We start from the raw sequence: 27,852 nt of genomic DNA on the forward strand, positions 1-27,852 counted from the left end.
CTGAAGTAAGAAACTCAATTTCATATATACCATTATGACTACATAGTAGCTACGACCCATATTATTCTTACAATGTGAAAATAAAAACCTCATTCAACTTTTGTAATTTTAACTGTACAAATATTTTGGTGTACACCTTTCTATATTCAATTTTAATGATAAAAACCCTTGTACATATGTAAAGTAATTCAGTTCAAGCACATACATTTAAAACAATATTGTTAATCATTTTAAGAAATGTAATGTACTCTGTGTCCAATGTCTTTGTCTTACTTCCTAGGCTGATGATGGCATACCCTATTGCCGAAACCGGTCCCAAATAAAATGAATATGTGATGACTTTATAATTATCACTATCCCCAAACCTAACAATTTTGAATGTAAATCTCGATTCAATACGGAACCTAAAAATGAAACTTTTGACACTTGATGCTACATTAATAGCAACAACCGTGAATATTTCTCAACTAAAGTAAACTCGTTTCCTCATCCGAATGTAGTGCAGCTCGCTTTAGACATGCCCTCAGTGAAGGGGAGTTATATGTACCATTTTTACTGCATATCAACCTTCCCGCCATTCACAAATCATGGCAGTACAGTACTAGGAATCGAACTCAGGCTCCCAAGAACGGCAGCTAATTGTGCTAAGCATTACACTGGCAGACATTCTTAACAAAAAAAACAGACATATAACAGGACTGATCCATGCTTGCAATGCGTGGGTTGGACATTAAACTATTCACCTATTTGTGCGACATCATCAGAGCTGCAGTAGGCGTACGCCACGGAGGCGGACATTTCTAAACACAGATATACCGCATGACTTCGGCGTGTTTTAATTGCATGGGTCATATGGATGAAACTATTCACAAATTTGTGTGATGTCATCACAGCTGCAGTAAGGCTTGTACCCGCTTCGAAGTGGAATCTTTATTCTTCTCTGATGAATTACTTTTTTTTTTTCATTTTCTTCGTCTCGAAAAGCAAGGTGTGTGTGTGTGTGTGTGTGTGTGTGTGTGTCCTAATACACTTGTAAATATGATAGTACTGTAAGAGGATAAATTTCCTCAAATCTGCAACATTCCTTGAGCTAAATGAATCCTCTGGTAACATACATTTTCAGAGATATATGCTGACTGCCTAATGCATTTGATCTACACCTTTTCTACTTCAATTTTGGAAAAAGTTCACATATATTCTGAAAAAGTAATTTCAGTTTCGGAAAAAATGACTTTAGATTTGGGAGAAGTAACCTTAATTTTGGAAAAAGTTAATTTAAATTAGGAAAAAGTAATTTCAAAAAGTGAATTTATATACTTTATTCTTAAAATATTTTTAAACAATAACATATTTATGCTCTTAGAATTGCCACTTATTTCTATCTGGCAGCGTTACAAAATGTCCGCGGACCGCAAACGAGTAAATATTCTGAATTGGATAAGAAGTGTTGGTGTGGGTACAGAAAACCAGGAACAGCAGCAACAGTGTGTCTCATGAAATGCTACAAATTAAGGCACGTGAAATCGCGAAGAATTATGGAATCAGTGGAAACAAGCTTAGAGCAAGCAGAGGTTGGGTTGTACATTTTATGCAAAGAAACAACCTGGCTTTATGGATGTGTTCGTCATTGTGTCAGCAACTGCCGAAGGAATACACGGATAGTGTGTTAGAATTCCATTGGTTCGTGTCTCGACAGCGGCAAGAACACCAATTTCTCCCATCGCAAATAGGAAATGCGGATCAGACTCCCGTTTATTTTGATATGCCGAGATGCTTCACTAATAATGCCAAAGGAGCCTCAAGTGTACTTGTTAAAACCATGGGAGATGAGAAATTGTGCTGTACTGCAATGCTGGCAATTACGGCTGATGGAAGGAAACTTCCTCCATATGCTATATATAAAAGAAAAAAAACTTGCCCAAGGGCAACTTTCCCAAACGGATTATTATCTGCGTTCATGGGAAGGGGTGGATGGTGGCAGATATGATGATAAAACTGGTTGCACACCTTGTGGTCTTTCGCTCTACTCTTAATTTTAAAAGAAGAATATCCCCAATGGTATTTTCTGTTTCAGACGCAGGGAATGTGAAATTAGGCCTACCCTATCATTCGCAGATACTGCCACAATTGTGGTAGATTTATATTAGACTAATATTTTATAATAGTTTATAATTATATTTTTTGAAACTTGATAATACATTTTCTGTTTTGACATATATTTTTGAGGATGGTTCTATCTATAGTTATTTAATGGATATTTTGATACGCTCCTAATTTTTGAGATATGCACATAAGACCCTCCTCGAGTATACAGCATTAAAAATAGGACAAAAAACGGGTCTTATATTCGAGTAAATATGGTAGCTGTCTTTACTGCACTCCAGATATGTCCAATTGGGTTTAACATGTAGCTGTAAGGAGCTAGATGACAAACCTGAATCCTTATAAAAACTCCTGGCATTAGTTCTCCATAACGGGAATGGGCTGAAGCTTTATCTAGAACGTCTTGCATGTTGTGATCGTTGTTTGCTTGCTAACACTTGCAGATAATGTCTTAGGGAGCACAGGAAATCATCCTTCTTGACCTTCTAATTCCCATTTTCAGCAATGTCAAACCAACAAGTCATAATTCAGTTTTTCATAATATTCACAGCACATTTCCTCAACAGCCATCCTTTTTCCCACATCCTTCAGCCCCACCTTAATCCCCCCTCCCCATCCCCACCCCACCTTCACCTCCCCCTCCCCCTCCTTCCTTTTCATTTGAATCTCACAACAGTTAGTTCTGAAGCACACTCAACAACAGACCACACACCTCATGCTGTATTGAGAGGTAAGTCTCATATAACCTATGCCATCTAACTAACACATTCTCCCATTCAATTCATTAATTTAATTTTATCTAATTTATCAGGTTAATTTCATGGGCACCACAATGAATCGCAAAAATTTTATACCAGACACAATGTATCTGTGTTAACCACATCTTCATGTGCTGTCCTGACAATGTCCAACAACATTTTCAGCAAGATTTAACAAGCACCATGAGAGCATCTCATTTATTATTTTGATTGAGGATGAAACAACATCTAACAGTTCCCCATCAGCTAGTGGTTATTTACAGCAGTGTCCAATGGATTACATATAGCTAACACCACACAAATAGATTTGATGACAAACTACAGGATCAACATTTACCGGTTCCCAGCAGTATTAGAACTAACAGTTCTGTGTATATAAATTAATACTTGAAATTATTCTCAATGATGAACATACTCAAGATGTTAGAACCTAGTTCATTTTCAAATTTATTCATAATTCCATCCCAGTTTTTAATGTCACTTTGTATATATTTGTTTTCATTTGTTTTATGTCAATTGTGTGCATGTACATTTGTTTAGTTATTGGGTGTTTTACATTAAGGCTGAAGATGGCCAGCCCCGGCCGAAACTAGTCCCTAATTAATGTAATTTAGAATATTACATATTATAGTATTGAAAGGTGGACCATTACTACATTAATTTAATAATTGTTCTTGAATGTGCCACATTTCCTCCGTCAGAATTACCTCTATCAAAAAGATGCAGCCCACAATATAAAGGTTTGGTTCCTTACTGTTTGGTACCTTAATAAGAGTTCTTTTTCCACATCCTTAACATTGTGCGCCTCTCCTGTAGTAGAGCCTGAAGTTTGTTTCATCAATACAAAGTATATGTTTCTGTTCACCAACAAATCCAAGCATTTTTTCTACACAAATTCTCCTTTGGATTTTATTCTCATCAGAGTTTACTCTGTCACGAAGATGGCACACTTTCTTTTAAGTTATTAACCTCCATAAAAAGATTTTGACACACTGTACTAAGAAATGACGATACCCCTTTTCTTTCTAACAATAAGATGTTCACCGATGCTTTTCAATGTACGATAAGTTGACAGTTTTCTCCAATCCAATCATTCCAGCCTCTCCCTTTTTCCACCTCCCTCAGGATACAATTATGGCATTCGTCTGACATTATTGTACCTGCCTCTTCTTTCACAATTAATTTGTGGCCTGTTTTTCATGGTAACTTCAGAACAGAAGAATTTATCACCTTACTGATTTCTTTAAGTACATACAATATGCAATAAGCATTTGTAGAAAATGGCTACAATACACTGATTATTGCCCTTGCAACCAAAAGCATTAATAAGGCCTTTGCTTCTGAAATTTGTTTCATATAGCATGTCATTAATAATTCTGTTTTATACTAATTTATGAAATTGATGTTATTTTTTCCAAATATATATTTACTTTTTCTGACATTTTCCAAATTAAAAACGACTTTTTCCAAAATTAATGTGAGATTTTCCAAATTCGAGTTCTACTAACGTTCTGCAAGATATATGAACTGTGATACTGAGAGGTTCACTCCCAATTGTACAAAATCATCTGTATGGAACTACTCTGAATAAATAGAACAGGTGCCCGAGAATATTGCAACGTTTTAACAATTCTAATAAAAATTAAGGAATATATTTTAATTTCTTATTGTCCTTATGGATTAATCAGTAGGCTGAAACTTCATGGTTTCCCTAGTATTAAGGACATATCTTCAGTGCATTCTCTCTCGCTTTTCCTAAATTGCCATTGAAAAGGTATAGAAACATGTAAAATTTCTTTTACAAGATGAATCATACAACTGTCATGAAAAATAGGTTCACACCTCCTGCATTAAAAACAAAGGCCCAAATCACCACAACGTTCTTATTTAGACTTTCACTACTCTCATTTGCCTTGATGAGTATAATATTTATTTACAGATATCCAAAAAATAGAAATTAGATTTTCTCCCTCTACTTACCAAAACTTGCAGTTACTGATGATATCATTTTCAATTTTAAAATATTGTGGAAGATAAGTTTATTTCATTAAACCAAGCAAGAATCAAATTATTTGATTAAAATATAACATGTAATATTTGTTTTAAAACTTAAAATGTAAATATTTTATTACAATGAACTGAAATACTCACTCTCTGTCCTTCTCGGGGATCTTCTCTACCACATGATCAATTATTTTGCTTCTTGACCCAAAGTAAATGACAGGGTAGCGCAGAGGCACTTGCAGGAATATTGAAATCATTTGGATGACATGAGTAACAAACCCAAGGGCCACAGAAATCATTACTTCATCATGGCCAGCAAAATCTTCTGAGTTGGGTAGGTGTACTCCACAGATAGCATATTTACCATCTGATATCTAAAAACAAGTCAGAGAAAATACATAACTAGCAGAGACAATTATCTTTCCTTTTTTTTGTTTTTGTTTTGTTTTTTTTTGTTTTGAAACTTTGCTGAATTATCAGGGTACAAACCTGGGTTATAGGATAAATTTGATTTAATTCTGAGATTAACTGTTTTCTGCGAAAGATCAATTGAGCATTAGTGTGAAGGAAAGCCTCTCTTGTGTCAATGTAATTCTTCCTCCACTCCTTCAGTCCTTCCATCTCCTTGTGCAAGTTCTGGTATTTATTCATTAATTCTGAACCTAAAAACATGTCAACATGAAATAGACTGTTCTTTATATTACTAACAATAGACATAATAAAGGGAAATCACACTAACAACATCACATTATCTTTTATACTCAGTAATGTATTTGGTAGAAAAATCACAGTCAGCTTCTTTCCTGTTAAAGTGTAATAAATTTGTTTTAACACCTTTTGTTTATTTACCACCAGTCCCTGTTATGAATGGTGGGAAAATATCACTCATAGGGTCGGTTAGTGCATGCATCTCAGTAGGCTTGGCGAACTGATATGCAATAGCAACTTCTGGCTCAGCAAGGAAAGCAACGGGAAACTACATCACTCCTCATTTCCCTAGTACGCCTCTTCTGTGATGACTAGGCAATTATGACAACCTTTGGCGGAGCTGTGGAGGATCAAACCAGCCTTTGGGCTGAATACCCAACATACATACAACAAATTTCAACCCACAGACAGAAGAGAGAGCACTAACGTATTCAACTGAATTATTTTACATCATATACTGGTACAAGAAATCTGTAGACCAAGTAAAAATTTTAGACAGCAACAAAAGATGTTTGAAGACAATATAAAACAATAGATGAGGACAGGAAATACATTTACCATAGAAACATGATAACAGGACATCAAATTCATTAAAATGGAATTCACCTAAAGGTAAAATGGCTGATCACTATATTTTGATTCCCAATAATTTAAATGCATTGAAAATATGTGCTCTTGTACTCTTGTCAAAATAAATGGCAGTTTCATTCAAAAATGTGTTTCAAAAACATATTAAAGTCAGAAAGTGGCTGCAACCTTAACCCACAACAGGTCGCGTGTCGAGTGTAATGTCATGAGTCGCATACGGTCGTTTCGACCAGAAATCAATAAAGCACCAAACACTTACTTAATGTACTATTTATTGTTACAATAATATAAGATAATACCATTTAAATAAAGACAAACACTTTTTAATATAATATTTATAATAATGAGATTGCCTTTTGCTGATGAAATTGAAAATAAAAATTTAAGTTCTGTTAATGGAAAACACTTTTAAAATGATGTTTAATTTCATTTAACACACATCTAGACAATGCTCCTTCTGCTCTACTCAACAATGAATGATAACAGTACACTTTCTGCATTCTAAATAAGTCTACGCCGTGAGTCGTGTATGGTTGAATAGAACGGATACAGGTAACGTGAGAAGTCACCTGCGAACAAAACGACCGGATAGCCAGTTTGTCACTCACTGAAAGAGTGGAGAGGGATAAGAGTGGTGTGACAGAAGTGTGGACGAGTTCATTGAAAGGTACCGAGGGGTAGGAAGTGTAATAAAGAGTGTTTGTGGAAGGATTGATAAAAATAAACAGAAATGGTTGAAAAGACTGGACGCGACCCCTCACGGGTTAATGAACCGTTCGGATGACAAACTTAGATTGTTGTCCAGGTCTGAAATATCTGCCCTTTTGTAGGAGTACGGTACTGAATTACACAAACTATTGTACATGCTTTGGGTAGAGGATTTTCTGTTACATACCACAATTCCTTCCTATTTATTGAATCAAATCCCTTTTCGTGGTCAACAAAGGCAATGTATATTTTCAACATACATTCTCAAATATATTATCTATACATGGTTTTCCTTTCCTATATCCACACTATTTCTCTAATAAGTGGCTCCATTATTTTGAATCTAAGCTATTGATAATTATATCTGCATATGCATTGCATTCAGCATTTAGCCTCTCAAGCTGGGAGCATGAGTGTCACATGCGTGGTAGTCTTAATCTATGAGCAAACGCATGCGATTGTCATGCCAAGCGAATCACTTATTCCAAAACAGTCTAATTCTGCTATCTATTGACATTTATTTGTATTACGTGACACATGAAACGTTGAGATTCCGTTCTTTCCCCTCGTGCATTTCTTTCTGGCCTCCCTAGAGTTTTAACTTTGTGATATAAGTTTTTTATTTTTTATTTTTACAATCTGCTTTATGTGCACTGACACAGATAAGTCTTATGGCGACAATGGGAGAAGAAAGGGCTAGGAGTGGGAAGGAAGCAGCCATGGCCTTAATTGAGGTACATTTGAGGTACATTTGCCTGGTGTGAAAATGGGAAACCACGAAAAACCATCTTCAGGGCTACCAAAAGCGGGATATCATGGTTTCACGTAGCTAACTGCCATTGTTTCAAGTGAAAGGATGGTGGGTCTGAATACGTCTTTGAAGATGGAGGAAACAAAGTCATCCAAACTGAAGAGGATTTTGAATGAGAGATCTGTCTCAAAGCAAAGATGACACATACCCCTTTTCCGAAGAAGTCCAAAAGGAGAATGCAACCGAGAAATTGATTTACTCCTACATTTGTTGCCCTATGAAAGTTTTCGCAAATGGAAGCATGTGGTACTATACCCTTCAGGGCACATCAATACTGCAGGATCATACCTACTTCCTCATCTTCTCTTGCATACGGGCACCAGCTCAGCTGCAGTCGGCAGAAGTGGTCGATAGTTGGGTTCTTATGACGAGAGGATCATGGGGACCTCATACACTACATTAAACTAAGAAATGAGGAACACTTTCGCTGTGATCAGAATTTTGAGCATAAGTTTGTATTCATAACTCATATTATTTACAATGATTGCACCTGGAGTGTCCAAATAAGTGCGCCAAAGGCTCACATCTACAAATTAAAAGGAAAACAAAGAAAATACAATCTGGATAATGACGTTATGCTGAAGTTTGTCGATCTGTGAACCAAGAAAGACCGGATGTGTTCCCCCACATGGAAACTGCATCCCTATGTCTGCGACATAAAATGATATAATGGTAGAATTAAGGATACCCACAGAGATTACCGCTGTTATGAAAATTTCCTCCCATACCGGGATATTTATCTACATAAAAATTAGCAGCACAATAAATTCAGATAACCTACTCTAGCGCCCTCAATATCCTATTTACACGGACGGGAACCCACGTCCACCAGGCAGAACTTTGTGTCAACATGGCAATCATAACAGTAGCATAGTGCCAAGATCACATTAGTAAAATACGCAACCCTAAGAATGCGAATCAAAAAAAAAAAAAAAAAGGGACAGGAGGTAAAATGGTTAAAATAAGTGACGCACTGTGTTTGCAAAAGGCTTCTCTGCCAAAGGAGAATGACCTACCTCCAGAGCGATTTAAAAATGGCCGAGCTCACCCCAATACAGAGCAGGTGAACATTGACCTGCAGTCAGGTCTGGAGCCCCCTCCCACATCAAAAAAAAAAAAACTTGTAAACAAACTACCGCTAGACGTCTTGCCCTACATTCTTTCACAAAGGGACTTTCAAGCTTCTACACATAGCAGCAAATGGCCACAAAATAAGTGAGGAAAGACACATCTCACATACGCACCTGACTTCATTTAATCACCCACCCGGGTCGCAGTTAAATCACATAACGTGTTCTACCATACTATCACATCAAACCATCGTCAATATGCGGCGTGTCAACAGTAACCTTGGGGGCCAGAGGTTCAAACCCAACGTTTGACAGAGTAGCACAGAGTCGAATAGTGTTAAAACCTGCGCCTCCGCTATAGTTTACGCCCGTCTAAGGCACGTAAATAGAGCCCCTTAACTAAATAAATACCATCAGCATGCATACCTTACATTACGCAGGTATGTCTGCCCTTCCCCTGGAATACAATGGGAATTACACATAGTGATCCTGATCCTACAGGTAAAATGTATTTCACGATCGACCCAAAGGAAAATATCCGGTCTATCGTACTCAAACAAATATGTATCACTAGGCACACTACCTCTTGCCGCGATAACAAATATTACCTCATTGTCTGCTTTACATAAAGATACAGAAAAACAAATCTAACTACTCTTACCCTTAGATATATCAAAACAATCTTAATACGCAACCTGATCGGCCACAATCAAATCCTATATTGATATTTACACGTTTAATTCTAATATCTCTGCGTGACATCTTAACTCTACCATATGTCTAGTAATTCATGGTCCACTTATCTCATTGTTGATCGATCTCCTCCTCTCTCCATCCGGGTAGGCTAGCATGATTTAGCCCATCACGGTAGAGGTCTCCGCCAGGGTCGATTCATGGAGTCTGGTCTTCTTGCCCCGCTGGCCCATGATGCTGTCTTCTTCTTGAGGGATGCCTCGTTCAAGGTAGCGTCTTCGAAGCCACGTTCTGAAGTTCTTGCACCTCACTCCCCTCAGAATATCTCGACTTCTTACTACAATGAAATATTCACTTTAAACACAACGCCACATTCTGGACATTTATTTAGGTTGAGCTAGCACACAGCGCTAACACTTTGCAATACACACTCCTCGTCCTCCATTTTCGTATAACTGCATACTCGCTAACTTGTGCACTGTGCCACAAACTATTTTCTGCTCTAGAGACTATCCAGAGCAGTTTTTATGCCCGCTTAACTTGCATTCAACAGTCTATCAGAGGATAAATATAGACCTCCTTAGCCTATTGTCCACACTTCCTCGGCACCTTGGGAGCTTCGCCCCTACCGCTATTTATCCAAGTCTATAAGCACGGCGTTCTTTTCTTACTGATACCATTAAGCACACGCGATCTCATTGATAGGTATCTGAACATCGCGCCACCTACAAATCCACCGCCTGTAACTCTGTAAGTCACCTATCCACTGGATCAAAGTTATCGCTCTGTAATAATTACACACTGTCTTTGTTCTGAACAAAGGGTTTCTGGCGCAATCTAGGCAGACGTGCGACGCGTTCTGGCAGCAATATGATCGTCAACTGGATGATCTCCTCCCATATCACTCAGCTTTTATATGAGGCAACACACCAAAGGACGCCAGGGAAAGTACCGAGAAACAACTTGAGTCTGGAATGTGGCCACTACAGAGCTTCCCACGGTGGTTCTGCTTGGTACATATTTATTGAACTCATTCTATGTTAATAAACCTAGAGGTATCTACAGCTTCGTAAAATTCTAGCAACCATTTCCATCTTTTTATTTTCCTGAAAAACCTTCAATTACAGGAATTACGACTCAATTTCCGTAATGTGGTGGGCCTGTCTGCTCCCGCTAAAAATCTCTGTTAAGATGGCAGGTCTCTCCCCCAGACAAAATCCCATCTCTCTTTCTCTCTTCCTCACATATTCTTTCTTCGTCACACATGACCACGCCTTGCCTCGGGAAATCACCTTCTCGCTTCCCGCTCTCTATGTAGCATCACGCCCTCACAAGCGGCGTCCTACTGCAAAATTTTTACTGCGTTAAATATCCATTCTCGCAGTCAGATATAATGGTACAGTACTTCATTATGTGACGTGAATATGGCAACTAATATTTATTTGGCATAATGGAATTTCAACATGAAAACATCTACGAGTAATTATTTATTTATCTGGCATGTCTACTTGTGAATCGAAACGTTATCTATCATTCATTGTTTGAAACTGTTGCCTAGTTGTGGAATTTATCATGCTCAATTAATTCAAAACTATATCTCATATTGTTACGTATTTGTTGGATTAATCTGATTCGCTCGATTATAGTTTGATTGCCGCGGCCCTGCGCAGTGTGTGAAATTTGAATGCTTGGAGCGGCGGACTTCTGGATGCTCGATATGAGAGAGAGCAGTCTGTCCGTTGCGTTGGAGCTTTCAACATGGCTGCGTTAGGTGGTGCTCTTAAAGAGACATCTTTGCGTAATGGGAGGGCCTTAGTAATGGAGCCCGACTCTGGTGGATAACTCCGAGGACGTTAGGGCTATGCCCGGTACATTTTAAATGTTTCTCAGTGTGTTCCAACCTTAAGTTTTTCATAGGTGTAAGAAGAAAACTTTGTGTGTGTATTAACCGTTAAACAACATGGCAAGTATTAGTATTGGATAACTCTACTCAAGTAAGTACTGGAAAGTCTATATTATGCAAGTGATCTTGTACAGCCAAGGACCACATCCTTCAAAACTAAAACTGTACACGCCTGCAAGCAAATTCATTGTATCAGTTATGCAGTAAATTCGTAAAAGTATGATTATGTGGGAATTTGGAATCGTTAGTTATGCGTCTATGAGGTTGTATTTTGTGTGAGTTGTTTAATCTTACTGTGTTGTGGTTTGTACCTTGTTTGTCTACCCATTCTTTGAGGGGTTTAATATTATTATTATTATTATTATTATTATTATTATTATTATTATTATTATTATTATTATTATTATTATTAATTTTAATGTCAAATCTGTGAAAAATTGAAATTTGCTGGTCGATATTTAACTTTATTTATGCCATTCTATGTTTTCTTGTCACATTCTCCCCATTGTTTGGGGTTCCTTGCCTTTGTTATTATTACGTAATGGTCATCCCTTTCTTATCTTATCTGATGGACACGTTATTAATTTTGGTGGCTTTGACGATAATATGGGATTATGGCTTGGCGTCGGTAAATGTCACTCCTGTGGTGTGCTTCCGTGTTCTGTTATTATGTGGGAACGTATATAGTATTTTTCCATTGGTATTTTTTTATTTAGTTGGGATAGTTTTCCACCTTTGTTTTATTATAATTTAATCTGGTTTGGTTTATTTATGTAATTTTAATTCGCGGTTGGAGCCACTGATTTATTGTAAGTGTGTTCTTGTGTGTGCCTTTGCGTGTGACTTATTCGTTAGTAGTGTAGCAAATTTCAATTTTAAACAGTATTAATAATCGTGGGCCCGCATACTCCTTTGACTATTTTATATTTTTAAAATGAATTTCCCTGTTATAATTACCTAGAGTTTATCGTTCCAACATTTCTGGTTGCAACCAATTTTCCTTTAAAAAAAAAAAAAAAAAATTAAACTTTCTGTACGTTAAGGTAATTTAATTGACATTTTATTTAATGGTATTAGTTATGAGTTTTCCAACTTTAATTTTTGAGGAAGTCTATGTTAATGTCAGCTTCATTTCATCTTAATTTAAATTTCATTATAAAATACTGTTTCTCCCTTTACTTTTAATTGCATTTTGGTTTTAAAAATTATATATATATTTAACTGTTCTTAGATTATACTGACTTTCAAATTTTATTTATTAAGTAAATATTCCTTTTTTTTTTAAAAAAATTTAATCTTGTCTGTTATTTAGTAGTTAGTAATATTGACCTGGCAACCTGTCAATGTTAATGTAAGACCCTGGCCTTTCTCCTTCATGTTTTTGCCCTCCACGCATCGTATTTTGTGCTACTGCCCTTACGGTAAGTATTGCGTTTGGTTTTCACTTTGATGTTTGTACATTTGCATTGTTTTCTACTTATTTTGTGTACTTCATGGTAAGGTTGCACATTACATTGATCGACATTGTGACTGGATGGTGCGAAGTATGATGATTATGATGATGCTTGTTGTTTAAAGGGGCCTAACATCTAGGTCATCGGCCCCTAATGGTACGAAATGAGATGAAATGTTATGACAATTTAAAAATCCATAATCCTCCACTGACCAGAATTCGAAAACGTGAGGATGAAGAATGAATGGATGGATATGAAGTTAAAACAATCAGTGGATCCGACCTGCAATGCCCCACATTCCCAGAAACTAGCGTTAAACAATAGTATTACTGACCAAGGGGCTGCCTCTAAAGCACAATACTGAATCAATGATGCTTGTAGTCGAAACGGGTCCAAAATCCAGGTCATCAACCCCTCATAATGGTACTTATTGCTAGGAAAATAGAACCATGCTATTTGACATGTTGCGGTACTAATAAAAAGTAGCGTAGACTCGCAGTATTCCACAAATTATGGTACTACTCACAGGTAATGAAATTCACACATGTAACACAGACCTATGGTATTTTGCACACTGCGGCACTATTTACAGGCAGCGCAAACCTATGGCGTTCCTCACATAAGTGGACTAGCCACAGATACCCGCACTATCCTGTGGTGTTCCTCATACAGTGGGTACTAAGCATAGGCAAGGCAGAACCATGATGTTGCTCATATAGGGGTACGAATGACAGGTACTGTAAAATGCGTCCTGAGCCACACACTGTCGCTACTAATCACAAACCTATTTTGTACTCAACATAGTGGAACACATTTTGGGAAGAGAAGGAGACAATTTAGAAAAGACCATTCTGCAACGCAAAACTGAAGGCACCAGACCAAGAGGCAGAACAACAAGTAGATGGTTAGACCAAGCAAAGAACATCACCGGTCTACCTCTTCACAATATCTTAAGAAGAGCTGAAGACCGCTCAGCATGGAAAAATCTCGTTAAGGATGCAGTTACTAACGAAGTGAAGAAATGAGGTCACGACGCTCAGCAATGAGTAAACCGACTGATGATGATGATAGTGGTAGTACCTACAAGTACTGGTTCTGATTTGATCATCCCTTGGTCACCCCTTACGAAGGGCAGGGGATACCATGGGTGTATTCTTCGTCTGCGTCCTTCATCCACAGGGGGGTTGTGTGGTCCGCTAGAGGTATTTTATTTCCCTCAAGTCTGCCGGCAAGCCTGTTAGGACCCCCCCCTATTGGCCACCTGGGACACGCCACATGGGAGTATTGCTCTCCCCCTGCTATGCCAGCGTAGTAGGTTCGTGAGGTGCGAAGTGAAGTGAAGAAATATGAAGTCATTAATGAGTTTCAGGACTTCAGAAAACATAAAAGGTAAATATTTTAATCTGAGAACGGTATGGAATACATGAATTTCCAATACGATGCACTTTTGAAGAACTCCGGGATCCTATGATGCCCGACAATTCTGTGTAACCCAGAACAAAATGGAGCAGCGAAACAAAAATCGTACACTCATCAAAATGACCAGATGTTCATTAACGTAGTCTGGACTTCCTCGCTCTTAAATAAACTGGGTGGACGAACTCCTTATGAAGGCTGGACTGAAGAGGTTCCAAATGTTTGTACCTTCAAAAAATTTGGATATGAAACATACTGCCTAAACTGATCCTTGGCAAAAAGGGCATATTCCTCAAATATGCGGAGCAGTCCAAAGGTTTCAGAATTTGGAAACTAGAGAAACGAAAGGTGGAAATCTCATGGGAAGTTAGTTTTTGCAAGGAAATAGAAAAGAGCAAAAACACAACCATGATTTTTTTCGCAAGTCAGGGAAGAAACGCATTACTTCAACAAGAGTACATCGACGATAACAATCCTGACAAGGAACCTAAGCAGGTTGATTCTTTCATCAATTTACACATAACACCTAGACGGACGGAATGTACTGAAAGCATTGAAAATGAATGATTCAGACAGTTCAGAAGAGGAATTTCTCAGTTTTGAAAATGAAGCAGAAACAGAACCAGACATACAACAATTTCAACATGCTCCAAGGAGACCAAAAGCGGTATGTTCGGGAACACGAGGCAGACCTCGAAAGCTCTACTAGGAAAATGACAGAGGTCAAACCGATTCACTATGTCCGCCTGAGGTTCCGATTCAAATGGCATTTTCAGGTCTGGAGAAAAATGAATGGATGCTGGTAATGGCAGATGAATTTGTCTCTATTCTAAAAAACAAGATCTGAGATCTCAGACTGTCCAGAAAATAGGACAACTGGAAGATGTGAAGTGCTTAAGAATAAGTACAGAGCAAATGGCGAGGTTACAAGAAGGTAGGCTAGGATCATGACCAGGGGCTTTTCACAGAGACCAGGTATAGATTATACCGAAATGTTCACATCAGTAGCACAACTCAGCTCAATACAAATGGCTATTGCACTCGCTGCTCATCGCGGAATGCATGTTCAATAATTTGATGTAGCAACTGTGTACTTAAATTGAATTTTTGATAATGAAATCTTGGAGGTACCAAGTTACACCGGGGTAATCCTCAAATTAATTGTATAGGAACGACATGCATTGTCCACGATCATAGCTGAAACTGAGAGGATATTTAAGATGCTGAACAGGGGTTGTGTACACCATAGTAAAGAGGCTCTGTATGGCTTGAAGCAGGCTGGCCACGGTTGGCACTGATGCTTGAATGAACAATTCCTTAAGCTTGGTGTCAAACCAATGTCAGGCGATTCGAGCATCTATGTAAAGGGAGCCGATGTTGAATTTCTCCTAATCATATATGTTGATGACATTTTAGTTTTGTCACAAAACTCGAGAGAAACTGACGGGGTCTACAAATTTCTTTAAAAGTCATTTGATGTCAAATACCTAGGAGAAATAAAGGAGTTCAAGTTTTCTTGAAACGAATCTATTGTCACCTTGAAATAGGATTACGTTATATACATCTTAGATCACTTTCAAATATCTGATTGCAAGCCCGTGGCGACACCAATTGAAGGTGGAGTTCAGTTGTCAAGATTGCATACTTGCTCCGAGGATGATTGTGAGAGGCCGCCTACAGAGTCAGTCCGTCCGTCCGTCCGTCCATCAACTGCAATGCATCCAGGCATCTTATGCTATTTACTTTACGTCGCACCGACACAGATAGGTCTTATGGCGATGATGGGACAGGAAAGGCCTAGGAATGGGAAGGAAGTGGCCATGGTCTTAATTAAGGTACAGCCCCAGCATTTGCCTGGTGTGAAAATGGGAAACCACAGAAAACCATCTTCAGGGTTGCCGACAGTGGGATTCGAACTCACTATCTCCTGGATGCAAGCTCACAGCTGTGCGCCCCTAACTGCACGGCCAACTCGCCCGGTAACATCTTATGCAGCGAGTACGTTAAACCATTCAAGTCACAATATATGGCCACATTTTTGACTGTGGAATGAAATTTAATTTTTGTCCGCCCGTTGTTTGAGTGTACCTGTTATGCAAAAACATGCATAAAATAATAACTAATGCAGATAATTCACTCAAAAATCGCATTCCTGCCATTAAAGGTTATGACTTACCCATTCTTCATTCCTTGAGTCATTGCTGGCTGTGGTACAAATGTTTCATTTGAAATAATTTCAAAAAGAGAGGATCCGTGTACTCTAAAAACATTGCAAGTTCAGACGGAGGCAGACCATGAATTTTTAAGTATTTCCGAAACACTGCTATAACTATGAACTGGATATATATCAGGATTATTGTCTTTTTCTCTAATTTCCAATCACTACCTTCTTTTGTGTCACCGGTTGCGCACGCTTGGAAGAACATAGAATGGCACTTTCACTCTCACTTTCTTCAACGCTCTGCTCACTTCAGTAACTTTTACTGATGCTATCACTACCCTTGAACTCTGATTCATTTTCCGAAGCATCATTAGTGCCATAATCAATATCTAAAACAATGTCTACAAACACTTTTAATCTCTCATCTTTATTACTGCAAAACCAGTTCTACTGCATAATGAATACTGAATACTGATGAATATAAACTGTTGTTCAACAATCCCAGTGTCACACATAGAAAGACGGACAGCATTGTTTACCAACAGTGCAAGTCTCTAGTTCCTTACATGTGTATTGTGAGAAATCATATTGCAAAGGGAATCTAATATACGAAGATAAGTAAGGCACTACATCATTGTGAGCCAAGCTTGTAATTTGATTCATGCGCCAAAACACCATGCGTGACTACTGCTCGTAATATGACGCAAATGGGTGAAGCCAATACATTGGTTCTTTTGGCAAAGAATACTGACAAGCAGTGAAGAGGGTATTGAGGTATCTGAGGTGTTCTTCCAATGCGGGAATTACTTCTGGAAGCAATACAAGTAATTTAACTGGATGTAGATGCTGATGAGCTGCATGCATCAATGATCACAGATCATAACTGGCTTCGCCTTTACAATGTACAGTGGAGTCGTATCTTGGAAATTCGAAAACAACGGACAGTGGCATTGTTCTCAATGGAAGTCGAATATATGGCCTTGATTTAGGCTTCCAAATAGGCAATGCACTTGCAACGACTAGCAAGGAAGAGAACAAGGACGACAGCATGTTTGACTGTACAGCTACATGACAACACCGGAGCTAAAAAACTTGCTGGAAATCATGTTTTCCACTCTTGGACTAAGCACACTGATGTGTGACATCATCTTGTATGAGAAGTTCTTTCATATGTGAATATTTGTCTCAAATATTTGTTAACTGAGAAGATGCCTGCAGACATATTAATCAAGGGGAAACAGAAGGATAAGATCTGGAATTTCTTAGAATGTCTGGTTGTCAGAAGATTGAAATGTTGAAGTTGGTTCAGCCTTCACTTACTCTGGCTGAGCCACCATCAAGTAGCACCACCTACAACACTAGGGTTTTTCCTCTTACAGACACGTCTTGATTATAATCTCCAAATTCAATGTTTTGCTGTATCCATCTGTGATTTACGTCTGTAACAAATAAAGTTAGTCTAATATAAACAGGGCTGATGTTAAAAATATGACTTCTGATTGAGATAGCTAAATAAAGTTCAGGAAACTCAATCATAAAAAATTACCAGTGTTTTGCCCCAGTGCAGCATGGGCTCATCAGTTGGATGGATACCGCACCTTCCCAAGACACTAGCCAGCTAGCACACTGGTAGTGACACCACTGCAAGCTATACATGTGATAAGCACAATGCAGTGCCGACGAACTAGGGGAGAATTGCATCTCCACTTGCTATATATATGCCCTCCTGGGCCAGCATGACCAAAAATATGGCTTCCGATTTACATAGGTAAGGTAAGGGTTATTCTGCCCGAAGGCAGGTCCGAACCTCCGCAGAGGTATTCCTGAGCCGGAGTTTACGTGCGGTAGGGTGGCCAGTTCCTTTCCGCTCCGATTTACATAGATAAATAAAGTTCAGGAAGTTTCCCGGCTGTCAACTGGACCAGATGGAGATGCTTTGTAGATGCCCTATGTTCTACTAGGAACAACACGCAACACTTAACTACCTACTTACTTAATTCCTGTTGTTCCTAGTGGAACATAGGGCATCAACAAAACATCACCATCTGGTCCTGTTGACAGCCAGCCTCTTTACCTCACTCCAGGTCTTGCCTTCTTCCATCGCTTCAATGTGAACAGATCTTCGCCACGTCAGCTTCGGTACCCTTTTTTAAGCCAAAAGTAGTCATCTTTGGCTCACTCTGGGCTCTCTTTGTTGATGTTTCTGTAATGGTATAATGTCAAGTTGTGCGAGTTATTGCCACACTGCACCCGAGCTTGGTGGTGGGGCCGCCACCTGAAGCCTGGGGTCGTCTCCCTTAGCCTTTGAAGATCGCTCTTCACCACAAGGCAGTGGTTTCCCTCTTCATTTAACCTCAAGAGGGACCACTTAACTAACCCTTTCAAGAATATAATGTTTGAATAGCATTCAGAACCTCAAACAATAATTTTCATAAATTATATTATACCAGTTCATTGCATCTAGTAAAATTCACACATTCAGGTGTGTATACATTGAAATGTTCCAATTGCAGCCGTACATATATTGGTCAAACAGGGAGAAGTTTCAAAACTCACTATTTCAAGCACATAAACGCCGTCAAGCATAATAGATTCTCTAATTTTGGATTACACATTAATGAGGATAATCCTTTTCTCCACCATTCAACAAGATTTGGACATTACATATTTCAGTCAAAAAGGCCTCTTTCTCAATATACTAGAAGAGTACCTTACATCTCTAGACCAGTTTTCTAATTCTGCGTTCGACTTGAACGAAATTTCCGAAAAAAACTAATGTCCTCATTGAGTCAATTATTTGCTTAGCAGACAGGTATTATGCTAAAAATTCAGTACAAGCCACATAAATGAATCTCCAAACAGGTCCTCTCCTTCACCTCTCATGCCGTCCTCTTAACTTTTGCCTCTCTTCCCTCCCCTTCTTTCTACTTCCTCCTCTGCTGTCACAACAAATTCAAAGCTATTGTCAAATCGACAGCTCTACCGGGTGCACCACGATAACCTCGAACGGTAAGCTTTCTCACTCTCTCTCTCTTTCATCAGTCATATTCCCGTGATTTTGTTTCAATTCGGTCAAGTAATTTTCTTTCCTTCTCTTTTAGACATTCCCCCATTAACATCCTTATGTATGGATACGACTTGCTTCAATAACATCGAGACATTTTATAACCAAAAAAGATTGTTCCTTCAATTGTACGGCTGTTGTCATGCACATCAGCATCTAACCAGTTTTATTTGCATCAACACTATGATAATCTCTTGTATAAATGATGCAGTTTTTGAATGTATATTTCATTATGATCTATGGTGGGACTACCGATACACAACAACACATTACATCACCCTTATTCGACACAAGTGGAGTTTTGAATGCAGCCACACCAAAATCATTTTCAAGTTTCATTAATTTTGTAGTTAAAAATAAATGTAATAGAAAGGACTATTAGGCTGTACCATATGGCTGATCATTCCCCCCCCCTGCTATTTGCTTTACGTTGCACCGACACAGATAGGTATTATGGCGACAATGGGGTAGGAAAGGCCCAGGAATGGGAAGGAAGCGGTCGTGGCCTTAATTAAGGTACAGCCCCAGCATTTGCCCAGTGTGAAAATAGGAAACCACGGAAAACCACTTCCAGAGCTGCAGACAATGGGGTTCGAACCCACAATCTCCCGGATGCAAGCTCAAATCTGCACGCCCCTAACTGCACGGCCAACTCGCCCAGTAGTATGGCTTACAAAAGAGGCAGGAGAGAGTTTTATTAAAAAAGTAACTATGATCGATGGAAAATAGTAAATAAAACTGTTAACAGAGTCTGGGATGGGTTTCAAGCAATTGTTGAGGAATGAGAAAACAGGTTTGTACCTTTAAAGGTGGTAAAGAATGGTAAAGACCCACTATTTTATAACAGAGAAGTTAAGAGACTAAGGAGGAGGGACAGGTTGGAAAGAGTTGGAAATGGCTGTGGAGAAATTGAAGGAACTTGCTTGGAAATTGAATCCAGCAAGAAGTCAGCTAAGGAAAACATGATGGCAAGCATAATTGGCAGTCGTACAAATTTTAGTGAAAAATGGAAGGGTGTATAGGTATTTTAAGGTAGAAATAGGTTCCAAATTCCAGGAATCGTTAATGAACAAGGGGAGTGTGTATGTGAGGATCTTCAAAAGGCAGAAGTATTAAGTCAGCAGTATGTAAAGATTGTTGGTTACAAGGATAATGTCCAGATAGAAGAGGTGACTAATGCTAAAGAAGTATTTAAATTTGCCTGTGATAATAATGACATTTACAATAAGATACAAAAATTGAAAACTAGAAAAGCAGCTGGGATTGATAAGATTTCTGGGGATACACTAAAGACAAAAGGTTGGGATATAGTTCCATATTTGAAGTACATATTTGAAGTACATATTTGATTATAGTTTGCATGAATGGAGAGTTGCTATAGTTGCCCCTGTGTATAAAGGAAAGGGTGATAGATATAAAGGTGAGAATTACAGGCCAGTTAGTTTGACATGCATTGCATGTAAGCTTTGGGAAAGCATTCTTTCTGATTATATTAGACATGTTTGCGAAATTAATAACTGGTTCGATAGAAGACAGTTAGGGTTTAGCAAAGGTTATTCCATTGAAGCTCAACTTCTAGGATACCAGCAAAATATAGCAGATATCTTGGATTCAGGAGGTCAAATGGATTGTATTGCAACTGACCTGTCTAAGGCATTTGATAGGGTGGATCATGGGTGACTACTGGCAAAAACGAGTGCAATAGAACTAGACAAAAGAGTGACTGACTGGGTGGTTATATTTCTAGAAAATAGATCTCAGAGAAATAGAGTAGGCAAAGCTTTATCTAACACAGTAATAATTAAGAGGGGAATTACTCAAGACAGTATATTATTGGACCTTTAGGTTTTCTTATAAATATAAATGATATGAGCAAAGAAGTGGAATCAGAGATAATGAAGGCTTTTTGCGGATGATGTTATACTGTACAGACTAATAAATAAGTTACAAGATTGTGAGCAACTGTAAAATAACCTTGATAATGTTGTGAGATGGACAATGTGCAATGGTATGATGATAAACAGGTTTCAAAGTCAGGTTGTGAGTTTCACAAATAGGAAAAGTTCTCTCAGTTTTAATTACTGCGTTGATGGAGTGAAAGTTCCTTATGGAAATCCTTGTAAGTACCTAAGAGTTAATATAAGAAAAGATCTTCATTGGAGTAATCACATAAATGGGATTGTAAATAAAGGGTACAGATCTCTGCACATGGTTATGAGGGTGTTTTTAGGGGTTGTAGTAAGGATGTCAAGGAGAGGGCATATACATCTCTGGTAAGACCCCAACTAGAGTATGGTTCCAGTGTATGGGACCCTCACCAGGATTACTTGATTCAAGAACTGGAAAGAATCCAAAGAATAGCAGCTTGATTTGTTCTGGGTGATTTCCGACTAAAGAGTAATGTTACAAAAATGTTGCAAAGTTTGGGCTGCGAAGACTTGGGAGAAATGAGACGAGATGCTCGACAAAGCAGTATGTTCCAAGCTGTCAGTGGAGAGATGGTGTGAAACGACATTAGTAGACAAATAAGTGGTGTCTTTAAGATCACAATATGAAAATAAAGTTGGTATCCAAGAGGGGACAAATTGGGGCAAATATTTGTTTATGGGAAGGGGAGTAGGGATTGGAATAGCTTAAAACAGGAGATGTTCAATAAAATTCCCATTTCTTTGCAATCATTTAAGAAAAGGCTACCCTAAATGCAGAATAGTAGTGATTGATCTATTTGTGATCTGCTAGTTTTTATTCTGGAATCCCAAATCCACTTGACCATTATCAAGTGTCTAATGTTTGGATTTTTAAATGTGTACATTAGTGTATATTCTGTGTTTATATATTTTTTGTTTAACTATGGAGGTTTTTAACCCCTCTTGTTTATAATGACACTATGTTCTTCTAATTCCAATTTTTATGATGAATCGCTGAGGATGGTCGCTATGTGTGGTCAAAACTAGCACTATTTGAAAGTAAAACTATGTAGTGATTAGGTGGAAGAATAAACTAAAGCATACCATTTCTGAAACAAAATATAAAAAATAAATTAAAATGCATTTTACCTTACAATAGATTCATTGTTGGTGTGAGGGAGACCAGAGATGACATGAGAAGAGTTACTGAGTAGCACGAATTTAACTAACGGAATCACTGCTATCTGTTGGCTCACTGGAATTGTTTTCTTTTCGTTCAACACTAATGAGGAACCTGTCCAATGACTGCTGCTTTTGCCTCTTTTTGAGTATTTCATAAAAATATGATATTGCATTGTCACTGAACTGATTCATCGTTCGTACTGCTACAGCCTTATTCGGGTGGTGTATTCCTACAAAATTGTGCGCCGTTTTCCACATTTTGCACTTCTCTCGAATCTCGGTTGAAGTGAGAGATTCCATTGACTTTTCCTCCTCCTCTTCCCCTGACAAGATCCCCTCCATAACCTCCTCCTGCTGCTCGCGATGCAGGTCCATCAGTTCGTTGGTGTCAATTCCTGGCTACGTTCTTCCACCAGCTCTTGAATGTCCATGTCATTCACCTCCAGCCCCATAGTCTTCCCTAAGGACACGATATCATCGACACTCGGCGGATTAATTTCACCAACAATCCCCTCAAAGTCACGTCCAAGAACACAGTCAGGCCACAGCTTTCCCCAAGCGGAAGTGAGAGTTCTCTTGGTGACTCCATCGCAGGCTTTATTGATGATCTTCAGGCAGTTGACGATGGGGAAACGATTTTTTTTTCCAAACTCTCGGAGGGTAAGGTTTGCTCCTTCGGTCACTTCGAAGCATCGCTGAAATAGTGCTTTCTTGTATAGCTTCTTGAAGTTCGAAATGACTTGCTGCTCCATAGGCTGGAGTAGTGCTGGGAGGAAGGAACTTAACCTTAACGAACTTGAATTCCTCCAGTAAGTCGTCCTCAAGGCCTGGAGGATGAGCAGCAGCATTGTCCATAACCAACAAGACTGAGTGGCAGATTATTTTCTGAAAGGTATTTCTTCACTACAGGACCAAAGACCTTGTTCATCCATTCAACAAAGGCACAGGGGAGGGGAAAACGTAGGTACATGTGACGCTCATATTGCGGAACCTCATTTGTTTATCAAGTAACAATTTATTTAAAATGTTTGCTTGTCTTGCAAAACACTCGTAGACCAAGTTACTCGCATTCCGAGGTTTCACTGTATGTGAGAAGCCAACCAGGAACTTAAGGAAGCCTTCCAATATCAAAAAATAAAAATCAAGATAACCAAGATTAGTAAGGACAAAATTTAACCCCTAACTTTCTTAAAAGCCGTAATAAGCTTCAAAGATTTTCTCTGCGCATTTTTCTACTCATCAAAAAACAAATAAAATCTGGTTGCAAGATGAAATTAAATTCATTTAGAAGAAAAAACTTTTTTGAACGTCAAACTATACGAACTTCACCTGCAAGCCACCCTTCACACTTCGAGGTCCCATTGAACCAACTTTCAACCGCTGTTAAATGTCAAATTGCAAAAGATAATGTCAACTAAACAGAATACCAAAAGTACTTTCATAGCTCCTAGCCTGGGCAAGATCCTCTTATTTCACTTCCTTTGCCATTCCCAAGAATATTAACCTCAGTACAATCTACAGCAGAAGGAATTTCAGTTTCTTTAAATAATTTATCCTGCAAAATAGGAGTGGTATGTCCCAAGGTACATAGGATATACGAACAGCTTGAAAATAGCGAAGATTGATTTCAAGGGTTTTGATAATCCGATATTCATACAGTAATTGAAGAGCTCATTAATGGAGATGTCAAATGACAATAAAATCAACAAAAGAATGGGTTTGCAATACACTTATTTTCTGCAAAGCGTCCAGTATGTGCTACAGAAACTGTTCAGTATGAGTAGAAAAAGATCACTGCTTTTATAGTGTGTCTTTAACTAGTTTTTCCAATCCACATTTTCACCTGTACTGAATATGAATTCACTTTGGGAACTGAACCCTCGGTAGTATTTCTTTTAAACGAACAATATTTGTCACAGTTCGCACTTCATAATTTCTTACACTCGAAGCATCAGTGGAATTTTTAATACTGCTAGATATTAGAGAAAATATGGAAATAATCGGCATCACTTATTTAAAAAATACAAATCTGAGCTTCCCTTTTCATCTTGAGTCATACAAAAGAATTCAGTCCCTTTGCTGGAGTAGTAGTAGTAAGAAGAAAGTCACCCAAAACTACAACATGTTTCTCTACAAACTTAGGTCTATTCCAATGTATGAAACATACTATTCAACTTGCTTTAACTTCCTTCTCTTGAAATATTAAGGCTCTTGACAATTTTTTGAGCTATAACCTGCTCTATTCATATGAAGTCCATCAGCGCGAGCTGAACATATTTGAGCAACTTCAAATATCTCCACAATGAACCAGTTTTGAACCCACCAACTTGAGCTCAGAACACCAGGGCTTTTACCAAATGAGGCACTCAATTTCTTCTTTACCAAGATCAATACCACTCGGCTCAAAAAAGAGGCAGCTATGATCATCCATTCATCTTTTCATCTTTTGAAACCATCAGCTTTTTTAGCTGCATTGGTACTTGGCAGTTTTGTAATGATACAATACAATTTTTACACTTTCTTGCTGCTGACTAAAGTTCTGGACAATTTTCTATGCTTCCTATGTCAATTTATTTTGTATAATATGTTTGCTGTTTACTCATTCATTACACTTCTATGATCATGTTCATTAAGTTCCCAGAGATATGAAATATCCAAAAAAATGTTGCATTTACAAAAAACACAATGTTAAAATACAAATATTTCGAAAGAAGTTGATCACGTATTATCAGTTGATATTTGGTGTAACAGTGTAGCAATTCACTCAATTTACTTTATCTAACTTTGAAGTGACTGGCATATCTGCCAACTTTTAAAAAGGGCTATCAGTAAAACTCACGTGCGACAAAAAATCTAACAATTTTCGATATAACCCGGCTTGAAGATAAAAATTTCATTGTTCCGTATTGAAATTATTAACATTAAAAATTAAATAATTGAAGTTCAACCAATTCAATACATAAAAGAAAGAAATGTAGTAATTACATTCTAGGCTGCAAAATACTGCCAAACTTAAGAAGACCATCTGCTCCACGAATGCTTTAAAAAGGATATCTCAATTAAATCATATCTACTTACATCATAGGCCAATGATTTGTAGATGAACATAACAATCAAGAAGAAATCCATGTTAAACAGCAGCAGGCGTAGTCAATATTAGTTTGGAGCATACATGTCAGGACTTCCTTGATAAATTAAGCAGATATATGATAATTGAAAAAAGCTTTACACAATAAAAACTTGTTCAAAGTAACACAGGCAAGAAATAATACAATACACATTGCAAATCACACACTAGTTCGACTTTAAACTCATAGTTGTGACTTTTTTAGCTTCCTGCGAGAAAATGTTTTGTCATAACAGGGACCAGAACTCCTAGTCTTCAAAATAGAAATAGACTCCATAGATTCATTGGACATGAGTGATCTGAACTCTGTTCTATTCTTCTTCACAAGGCTGAAAACACTATCACATTCTGCATTGCTATGGGGCATGGTGAGAATAGAGAGCATTACTCTAGAAATTCAGATATACTTAAGAAGTCCATCTGCTCCATGAATTCTTCATATTTGTGCCCAACTGGAACCACTTGCAGCACCTTGATTTGCAGCTGAAGTGTGACCTACCTGAAGAGCTGTGAACTGCCTCTGAAGCTTATTCATCACCTCATCTGTAGTTTCATTTTCTTCCAAGAAAAAAATGAATGGAAGAAAACTGAACATCTTCAATTTTGTCTAACCTAGCAACTTGAGCATGCTTTAACACCACATCCTTGAGTGGAAACTTGTTGATGATGTAGTCACAGGCAGTACAAAAGTAGTTTCTCACTGATGAACAGAAAAGAGATTTATCTGTATCTTGGAGATCATTCACTATGTTCGAAGTCTGAATGCCAATAACTAATTGATCATCACTTAAATCGTTTCTTCCATGTGCAGTATTAATATCACACCCACATACCGTGCGAAAAGCCAATTTTTCTCTCTTTCTTGATTTTAGTATGCATGGAAAATCAACAGAATATATTTCTTTAAATGTCTGGAAGTACTGTTTCTTATTGGATTTATTCATGATAATCTACAATAGGAATGTAGCGTATGAAAATGTCAGAGAAAAACAAGCCTCAATATGTACTGAAAATCGAAATGAATTTGGATCACTGAATGTCACATAAAATTATAACAAGCAAGAACATATAAAGAGCTGGTTAATAAAGCCAAAAGAAATTTCCAAGATGAAGAAGACAGGAAATTGATTGAAGACTCTGAACGAAACCCTTAAGGAGTCTTCAACCAGATAAACCCACCCTTCCCTAGGCATATCCCCATGACTATCTGGGAGGAACACCTAACATCAATAATGCAATCAAGAAACACATGTCCCACAGTCGATTCTGAGAAAACACATACAGTTCTCAAAGAAAGCTACTTATTCTCGGTAGAAGAGGTGAAGGCTGCAATTATGAGCTCCAAGGAGAGGAAAGCATGTGGACCAGATGAAATTTACAATGAACACATCAAAGAATTCTGGGATAAAATCACAACATTTAATAGATGCCTCAGCCAGGGAGTAATCCCAAACAACTGAAGAAAATCGACTATAAAAATGCTGTATAAAGGAAAGGGTGATTCAACGAACTCCAACAATTACAGAGGAATAGCACTTGAATGCTCGCTATTTAAGATATTCACACGTCTACTTACTAGAAGACTACATGTTACAAATTTCATGTCTGGTCCGTATTGAAATGTACATCTGTTTAAGATATTACCATAATTTATTAGGATCAACCTATTCAATACAATTGAATATCCAAAGTTAGGACATGTTTCGTCCTTTATAAGGGCATCATCAGCCTTTTTACACTCATACTTCAAAGTTAAAAATCAGGATCCTGATTGTCATGGTAAAAAATATAAAAATGAGAATATAAGATTGGAAATGAGTATTGTACAATGTGAGAAATTGTTATGAGTTCTTAAATAATAATTTACAATTGAAACTTATAAAAAAATAGACAAACCAGGCCTTATCCACATAATAACAAGAAGGTCTATGGCTAAAGTTGCCGTATCAAAGTTCGAGTGAAATTCGGCTGAAAGCAACTTGGATTTACATGTTGAAGAGAAGGTTAATGGACCTTAGTAGCCACTTAAGATGACTTTGAAACTTTCTTGTTGAAAACTTGTGATATTAAACTGTAGTATGGCACTATGTAGATGATAAAGTTGGATCCATTAATCCATTAATCTCGTTATTTACGAAGTGGGTTCGCGGTCTCCGTAATTTTATTGAAGGAGTGATAAAAAGTTTATAATTGAA

At 37.9% G+C, this 27,852-nt stretch overlaps 1 protein-coding gene across 2 annotated transcripts in view; it reads right to left on the minus strand.

Moving 5' to 3' along the window:
- Uvrag (UV-resistance associated gene) overlaps positions 1-27,852 on the minus strand; it is a 270,030-nt gene that overhangs the window by 40,316 nt on the left and 201,862 nt on the right. For both annotated transcript variants that reach the window (XM_067151386.2, XM_067151387.2), the window contains 2 exons: positions 5,355-5,527; positions 5,013-5,239 (listed from right to left, as the gene is read on the minus strand). In XM_067151386.2, coding sequence (XP_067007487.2) covers positions 5,013-5,239; positions 5,355-5,527 — 400 coding nt within the window. The remainder of the gene's footprint in view (positions 1-5,012; positions 5,240-5,354; positions 5,528-27,852) is intronic.

The sequence above is a fragment of the Anabrus simplex genome, chromosome 7 (genome assembly GCF_040414725.1).
Source record: "Anabrus simplex isolate iqAnaSimp1 chromosome 7, ASM4041472v1, whole genome shotgun sequence".
Classification (NCBI taxonomy): Eukaryota; Metazoa; Arthropoda; class Insecta; order Orthoptera; family Tettigoniidae; genus Anabrus; species Anabrus simplex.